Source organism: Pezoporus occidentalis, unplaced genomic scaffold (assembly GCF_034315485.1).
Source record: "Pezoporus occidentalis ecotype Australia unplaced genomic scaffold, CSIRO_AGI_Poc_V1 ctg55, whole genome shotgun sequence".
NCBI classification, from domain to species: domain Eukaryota; kingdom Metazoa; phylum Chordata; class Aves; order Psittaciformes; family Psittacidae; genus Pezoporus; species Pezoporus occidentalis.
In genome coordinates, this window is record NW_026915888.1 from 577,773 (window position 1) to 586,887 (window position 9,115).

Below are 9,115 nucleotides of genomic sequence, written 5' to 3' on the forward strand. Positions count from 1 at the left end.
GGGTTATTGGTATTTTCTTAGTCTTATTCTGCTCAGTGAATGTTGTGCTCAGTTTGTGTTCATTTCAACGTATGTTCTCCTGCTGGCTGAAAGTGTCTCTGTACCCCACTGCCCTTTTGCTTGCCCATCACTGTTCTCCTTTTTAAGTGTGTAGCACACCAAAAAGTTAATATTTCTTTTTTTCTCCTCTCTCCTGATTGAGTTCTTCTTTCATGCAGAGAAAATACTGAACTGGAAAGATAACAGTTCTGTCATTTCTCTTCACAGATTGTGATCCCCTTCTTCAGCCTCTTGATCAAAGACATTTATTTTTTGAATGAAGGATGTGCTAATCGCCTTCCAAATGGACATGTCAACTTTGAAGTAAGCTCTCAAAACCGCCTTTATCTATCCCATTCTGATAGCACTACCTGAGACCGTTTGCGTGCAATTTCAGTGCAGACCAACAAAAGATACCAAGAGAGATGATCTCAAGCGACTGTGTGAAAGTTAAACCAATCCCAGGATGCTTTTAAAGGAATTAATATGTATATTTTACATAAACATTGCAAGCAGATCATTCTAACTTGCTCCTCCAGTGTTGGCATTGTGAGAATGAGTAATGCATGAAGCACCTTAAAATAGAACTGTTAGAAGGCCTAAAGAGTTGTGAGGCATTGGAGTCATTCTACTTTATGTAATGTATATCTATTTCTGCTCCTTCCTTTTCCATCAAAGTTTAAGTCCTCTATTCTGAAGTACACATGTATAACCCAGAGTTTTGTTCATGGATACATTTTCATTGAAGTGCAAACTGAAATGGCTTAGAAGAAGAAACGTAGGGCACCCTTTCCTCTCTCTTTCCCCTGTAAATGAACTGTGAAAATGTACCCATCTAAACCATAAAAGGCTCTTTTCTCATAGTAACCTTCTAGTTGGCATGAGGGATCCTGGATCCCAATCTTCTGCTCGGATGGAGTTGTTTGAGTGAGATAATTTTACTGGATCTAAGTGGAATGGGTTTATGTTTACAGAAATTTCTGGAACTGGCTAAGCAAGTAGGAGAATTTATAACATGGAAGCAAGTGGAATGTCCCTTCGAACAAGACCCGAACATCATCCACTACTTGCATACTGCTCCCATTTTCACTGAGGATGGTAAGACTCTCTACAGTCTCTAATCACTGAAAATACGTCTCTTCACCAGTGCTTATCCATACCCTGATCAATGCTTTGATCTCTCTCACTGACCAGCCCTGGTTCTTTCCTAGCTTTCCTGTCATGCAGCTTGTTTATGCCCAGTCTAGCAACGTGGTTTTGCAAATACAACCTTCCAGCTCATGAAGCTTCTCCCTGATTGCTTTCCTTTTGTCCATAAGTTCTCTATAAGGCACTGTCTAGGAAGCTGCCATTGTAGCCCTATTTTTGTAATCATGAAAAGAGGCCACACAACCGCGGTGTGGACTGCTGTGAATGTCAGCTGTCCCTTAGCTGCTTGTTCAGTGATTGATGGAGCCAGAACTAATCTCTTCTGCAAACCAAGGCTGTCATCTCTTCAGTGAGCACAGCCCAGGGTGACGGCAGTCCCGCTGACCTCTTTCTCTACAGCACAGAAATGTTATCTACAGAAAAGCAGTTTTAAGAAAAATCTTTTCTAGGAATTAATTTCAGCTTCAAAACCCCTGTTCTGAAGTTATTTCTCTGATTGTCTTTTTCTATTTATCTGTCCTCTTCAATTTCGTATCCAGCATGTCAGACTGTGTCATTTCATATTGGTTTGTCTCAGTTGCCTCTTGGTACATTGTCACGCACTGAATTGTCTGTAGCTGTATTCCCATCAGCTATACTTGCGTTGGGTTTATTTTGTCGTGGTTCCTTAGGCAATTTTCTGTACTAATCCAAGTTAATCAGACCAAGACAGCTTTTATTTCACAGACTACTTCAGAACACAAAATACTGCTTCAAAAATCCTGCCGAAATCCTAAGAAGGACTGCCAAAATAGAATAATTAATGTGATTAAAGCAGTGGGTATCGGAAGGAGATAGGATGGAGGCATTTGGTTTAGGCTCTAAAGGGACAGAAAGCGAAAGTTAGGGATAAAAGTACAGTTTTCAGGCTGCTGGACCAAAAAAGGGTGACCTCAGCCCACTAATTGCTTGCAGATTTTCCCTCCCCCATATTCATAGTGCTTTCATGAGACGCCTTTTGCAGAAGCCACAGGAGGCCTCCCCTGCTACCCACGGGAAGTGCAGAGCAGAAAGACTTGCCCTGAGTAGTAGGTGGGAGAACGTATTAGAGCTGCAGCAGTGGTACGTGAAATGCAGCCGTACTATGCTTGTCACAGCGTGGCAGAATGGTGGGACAACACCTGCATATTAAAATGCGAGTAACTGGAGCACAGACTTGAGTTCTCAGATGGTTCCAGCATTAAAGAATAAAGCATCAACAGCCAAATGAGGAAATGCATGTGGATGCAAATCACAGCTTACATAAAACAAAATCTGTGAAGACAGTGAGATACTAATGCACCAGCAGCTTTTGCAGAGGAGACTCTACAGCCTAGACACACCTCGGTGTCATGAAATGCATCCTACAGTGCAAAGTTTTCCACTGTAAAAGACCTGTTTATTTTCTTTTACTGTGTTTCTTCTCTGGTTTCTGTAACTCATTCTTGCCTTGAGGGTGTTTCGTATCCATTTAAGATAGCGTGTCCCTATAAGCTTTAAAAAGATAGAGGAAGATAAAGTTGTGTTAAGTGTTGGGAATACCCTTATTTTAAAGTTTATTTATTTAGCTGTCAGCTCCCACTGCCTCTCTTTTTTAATGTTCATATACCACTCTGGTAGCAGTGCTGTGATGGAGTAGATAGGCCTGTATCTCTATATGCAAACCCAGAGATCGTTTAACTGTTTAATATTGTTATAGGAAGGTCATGCTAACATATTTTAACTCTGAGGTCCTTTACTGCTCCATCAAAATTAACCAAACAGCTTTCCAAAGGTAGACGTGTGAGCTCACCATTGGTGTCCTACTGATTACCAGCTACCTGGTAGACCATGAAGTTTTAGTCTCTCATGCTGTTGGGTACAATACAGGACATATAATGATGCAGAGAGGTAGGGGGTTACTGCTGCTGTTGGAATAACACATATCTACCTCTCCCAGGTTTGTATCTGGCTTCCTATGAAAGTGAAAGCCCGGAAAACCAGACGGAAAAAGACAGGTGGAAATCCTTAAGGTAACCACTTACTTTATCAGCTCACTTCTGAAGTACCTCCAAAATGCTGCTCTGATAGACAAAGCTTGTAAAGTGCTGGCATTTAAAATGTAACCTCTGATGGAGGTCTCTTCCATTTAAGACCATTCTTCAGAGCTGAGGCTGCACTGATAAAAACTAGTTGTAATCACAAACTATCCACATCTGAAAGAATACCCTCCACACGTGCACTGCCTCTCCATGGCATGGGGATTGAAACTAAATGATCTTACAGTCCTTTCTAACCCTAACTGTTCTATGATTTATATAGTATGTACCCAGGCAAAAGAAGCCTTGTGTAGATGAAAAATGCCCTGGGTTAACTGGATCTTCCTACAGTTTACAACTTAATAAGAGACATGTAATGGTTTGGTGTAAGCGAGAATCTTAAGACAGTGATGTAAAAACCCAAACACCCACGTTTATATTTGCCTTTTTTCACTGTTCTTATGTTTTAAATTTACAGATCCACTATTTTAGGGAAGACTTGAAGATTGAGAGATTATTGCAGTAGGTCAAGGGAAAGAAATCCACAAACGTTTTGCACTACTGATTCCAAAGATGCCTGTTTGGGATTTAGACAATTTTTTTTGTTTGAGTTTTTTTGTTGGGTTTTTTTGACTGCCTGACATGATGGATGAACTGGCTTCATCCACCGCAATCGACAGAACTGTGTGCACAATGACGCTTTTCTAACTACAAGACAGAGAGAGGAAGGACAAACAGACTATTTGTGGCTGTGCCCAAACCGCGTCAGGATCGCTGTAACTTTTGCCTCTGAAGGAAAACGTAAGGAAATCAGGAGTGTGGAGAACTGTGGTACTGCAAAAGAGAACGGGAACGTGTGTCAAAAGGAGAGCAAAAACCACACGTGAATATTTCAGAAGCAGGTGCTTCAGACTGCAGCTCTTTAAACCCTCTGAGGATTGTAAAATTAAATCAAACACAGACACAGCAGCAATCTGGTTAATTGCTGAATGAAGAACGAACTTAATCTTACATTAGCAGTCCCCCGGCCTTGTTGAACAAAGCACTGACTGCTACAGGTATAAGCTTCCAGCGGATGAAAACTGACATCGCTCACTCATATGTACGTGTGTATGTCATACACAGACCACAGCAGCATGGGCCAGTCGTGAGTGTTAACAGAGGACAATCCGAAGTATGACTATTGCTTAGTTATTCTTCCCACCACTGTTGTTGCTTTTCTTACTGTGAATCTTGGCAGATCTGAGGAGGGTGCAGAGTGTAGATGGTTTTGCTTAAAGACATGCCCCCCCCACTGAATCTAAAGCTGAACTGAAGAAGCAAATTAGTCTGGACTCAATGTACCCCTATTTAATGTACTTAGTGTATTCCCTAATTTTGTTGATGTGAAGTTACATCTTTTAGAGGGTTCTACCACACTTAGATAGATGGCATTACCATTTGAAAAAACTCTGTCAGGTTCCAATTAATTCAGTGCTGTTTATTCTGCAAACTGATACTAAGAGGATGGGGGGGGGGGATAATTGCTCTGAATTTGGGAACTACATGGTATGCTTTAAGAAGACAAAGGGTTTCAGACTAGAATGAATACACTAAAGAATTTGTCATTCATGAGTAGGTAACTATTTTTCTCTCTTATATTTAGGATCTAAACCATGTTCACCATTTCCTTACAGATAATACAAAGTAGGGATTACATCTTGTGTTTAAAGTTGTACAATAATCAAGGTGCTACTGTAATATCTATTAAATGATAATTAATTATATGGATATTGGATTCAAAAGTAAGGCCTAACAGTAGACTGTTTGTATGTGGAAGGACTGTTCCTACCTGCCCCAGAAAAGACTTCAGAAAGCTTAAATGAAACCTAAATGCCAGATGATACTGAACTTTGCATTTTATTACTGACTTGATACTGGCCTTTTCAGATGCTCCAGTCTTTCTCTGTCTACAACAGGAGGATGTAACCCTTTCTTAGTGACTGGTAATAGTTCACTTCAATACAGAGTGATTCCAAGCGGCTGCAGTGTTTTGAGAAATCAGGCTGCTCACAAAACCTGGCTATGTCTTTAAGACAGAAAACTGGAACAGTTCCTGCCCTCTGCCAGGCCTCAGGAGTTATACGTGCCTGAGCTGTTGAAACGTGAGGCATTTCTGAGGGCAGCTCTGACAACTGAGATGATCAGGACTGCAGCAGCCTGAGACATGCTCTAGGTGATACACTAAAGGTTTGTAGTGGCTGCAGTGCAGTTCTTAGGTTGGGTTATGATCTGTGAAAACCTGTGCAGTCTGGGCCACAGCCACTTGGAATCCACTGCTCTGGTAATTACTGAGATGAACAGGATGGCATCTAGATTTGCACAGATAGGATTTCTGTTCTCCTTCTTGTATAGGTCTATCAGAGCATGAATTCAAGCAGGGGGAACATAAAAATGTCCTGTGTTTATTGGAGCCTTGTATGGAAGAACTAAGTGTAAGGATGGTTCAGCATCATTCTAGCCAGGGAATGATCACTATTCCAGTGGCACTGTTAATATGGTGTTTGTTAATTTTTGCACATGAGCTGAGAGCTATACATGATCTATACTACAGAGCCATTCCTTCAAGCAAAACCATTTCCAAAATGATGCCATTAAAAGCCTGTCAAATTCCAACCAAATCCAGAGCAATAACCATAAATATATAGACAACATTAAGTGTGTTTGCTAAATGGTCATTTTCTTATTAACATCTGCATCCTTTTTAACAGGCACAGTGTGACTTCATAGTGGAAATGTTGGTTTACTCACCGGAAACCCAATGTAGGGGGATGGACCCTTTCTTCAGACCTGCTTTTTATAATGCAAATCCTCACTCCTTTTCTAATGTGTCAGTAGATTCTGGTACAGCTGAGATTGTAACACCTGAGGATGAATCAAAATGTAATTGCTCCAGATAATACTTTACATTCTTGGGCAGTTTCCATTAATTCGGGCAATTTCGTAAGGATGAGTTAAATTAGGTCTCACAAAGTTTATCACTGTTGCAAACTAAACCACTTTCATAGTCCAAAACTTTCAAACCTCAGTGCTTAAAGTGGAAGCATAAAGATCAGATTTAGGTGCATATTAAGGGCTTAGTGGGACTGTCAGAAGCACTAAACTACATTTAAACCTTTATGTAGTCACATATTTAAAAGGTCTTTTTTTCAGAGGTGCTAAACATCATTTGGGGACTATCAAATCTGTTATTGCTTTAAGGAGGTGTGTGATACTGATGTGTTGTATTTCCAGAGACACTGGCTGCTCATTGTAAACTGACTTGGATGTGAGAGTACAGAGCAACTTCAAATGAGAAGACAGCACTCCTAAAAAACAGGCTTTAGGAATCATAGCTTGTCTTCACACAATTTCACAGCTAAAATCCTATTGATACAAATACAGTGTAAGCCTAAAGTTATAGCTGTCAGTTGGTTTTGTAATTCATAGTTGGCCTAACTAGGGTGTACAGTTCCGGACAGGAGGGTGGTTAGAGCCTTGCTTCACCAGCAGGTTTTAAAGTGTGAGTACAACTGAGAACAAAGAAGGATAATTTGGGGAACAGACTTCTTCCAAAAATGTATTAACATTACAGAACAATGAGGAAAAGCACCCCAATGATTAGTGTTTTCTGGCTATAAATGTGCAAAGAACTCCTACTCTGCTGAAAAGAAAGCAGTATCACTTCAAACCAAGCACCATAAAGTATGTAGTCACTAGACTAACATCTAGACAAGTTACTACTGGTAATGTCATAGCTTCCTAATTCTACTTTTTTTCAGTGGACTCGCCTTGTTGACAGCTGCTTAAACTAATCCTGCACAGAGAGCTGAGCAGAACTGAACCTATAGGTCTGTAGTGTTAGTACCAAAACCCTAAGCTAGTAAGATGTGAATATATGACAGAGTCCTTCAGAAGCATTAACTTAGCTTCTGTGTGCACAGAAGTATTTTAAAAGACCCAAATACATGAAATCACTTCTGCTCCTACTTTAGTGTAATCAGAGTGGTAGCAAAAGTCTGATTTTTTCATTTCTAGAGTGTGCCATTCTGCAACATGGGTCTAGATAAAAAGCCTGGTGAAGAACAATGAGGGAATTGTGTGCCTTCAGCTTGTGTTGAAGTCAGTAGATGAACTTGCTCAATGCCTTTCAAAAGACACTTCTTCATACAATCTTGCCCTCATTTTCATATCAGCATCAATCACATTACTTAATTAAAAGTGGACGTGATGGAATTTTGAGGGCAAAAACCTCTTGGAGTGAATCTAGCACACGAGAATGCCGTGCACCAGAAGTACACCAAGTTTAGCCTGTCATTATTCCCTCTGTTAGGCTGTGAACACAATCCTGTCATGCAGCTGGCTGGAAGTTCGCTGTGTGGATAGAGAACATGGAGGTCTGGAAGCAAACTGTGATCCCAGCCACTGCAGTGATGGCACTTATCAAAGTGTGAACACAGCTGCTCAAGCACTTCAAATAAGAAGCAATTTAAGCATAGAGATATTTTTCTCAGCTTGCAAATGTTTTGTGATGTGGTCAGCGGTGATAAGATAATCGCTCACTTCAAATCAAGTTAGTCCCTTACTGATAACCTTGGTTACTTTGTCATGGTTTATTGCAATAATTTACACACCTTTTCTTAAAGCACATGAGCACTGGTTTCCACATGACTGTAAATCCAGTTTAGAACAGAGCTTAGATTACTGAATATGTAACTGGGGTTATCAGTAAAAAGACACGTTAGTAGAAAAGATAGTTATGCATATCATTGTAAAGATGTTATAGAGTTAATCGTGTCTGGCCTAACAATGGCTGTGTTCCATCAAATAAGACTGATCCCAAGCACAGCGATGTGCCAGAGGAAAAGCACCAGTTGATTTTTATGGGCTTTGGAGCAGTCCTGCAATTATTAACTACAGTTTTAAGTTATTCATAGGGATTAATTTGCACTGACAACTGGTATAGTCCCTGGCCTTTCTTTTGAGGCAGGTGCAACTCTCAGATGGGCAGGTGCACTGAGTAGGGTGAAAATCCAGCCTTAGCAAAAGCTTTCTTTGATGCTGTTGAAGTTTCAGCAGCAAATTCAAGGACTAAATCTGATCCAATGTATTCATTCACGTCTGTAAGCAAAATTTGACTGTCTGACTCTAAGAAACTTTTTGTCTTTTTAGACTGGTAGAAATTAGCCTTTCTGTCTCAGATGTCTCTTTCATTGGAAATTAAACCCTCTTTGATTATGAACTGATTATTTCTATTGTTGTAATTGCAGAGTGGGATTAGAATGGAGTGACAAGGAAACAGAGAAAAGCCCCTTTGTCACTGCTTGAAGCTGTGAGCTAAAGACTTTCTTTTCTTTTGTTCTTCTTAACACTATTGGTAGAGTGAAATTACCTCAGTAGTTGGTGCAGGGCATTACTGAACTGTGGCGCACATATATCTGTTGTCTGTATGGCAGCACGTACACTAACAGCAGGATGCAGAAATCCTGTACAAAGCTGACGTGCAAATTCATATCTGAGCCTGTGAGTCTTAGTTTTCTGATGCTGGGATACATCCCTTTTGTAAGGTAGGAAGTTCACCTGGGGCAGAGCCTGCTTCCCTACCCATCCAACAAGATTATTACAAGAAAATTCTTTTAATCCTCTAGAGGAGTTGAAACAGTGAAGAATTTGTTACCTGGATCACAGAGATTTTAAGATCTAAGCAACATGGAAAAATAAGTACTTAAAATTATGAGAAATACCTTGATGGTTGTTAACTTTCATATTTCACAGCATGGCAGCAGAGTGGAACAAGATACCTGTGCATATCTTCCTATTGATACCAATGGCTGCTGGGCAGGCTAAGACAAGAGAGAATACAGTGAAATACT

General features: G+C 40.3%; 1 protein-coding gene across 1 annotated transcript in view; it reads left to right on the plus strand.

The window, feature by feature from the left end:
* The window catches only part of RASGEF1C (RasGEF domain family member 1C), a 67,905-nt gene extending 63,259 nt beyond the window's left edge, over positions 1 to 4,646 (plus strand). The window contains exons 11-14 of the mRNA XM_062638009.1: positions 268 to 363; positions 1,014 to 1,137; positions 3,146 to 3,218; positions 3,703 to 4,646. Of these exons, the coding sequence (XP_062493993.1) occupies positions 268 to 363; positions 1,014 to 1,137; positions 3,146 to 3,218; positions 3,703 to 3,727 (318 nt within the window). The 3' untranslated portion in view covers positions 3,728 to 4,646. The remainder of the gene's footprint in view (positions 1 to 267; positions 364 to 1,013; positions 1,138 to 3,145; positions 3,219 to 3,702) is intronic.
* Positions 4,647 to 9,115: the final 4,469 nt, after the last annotated feature.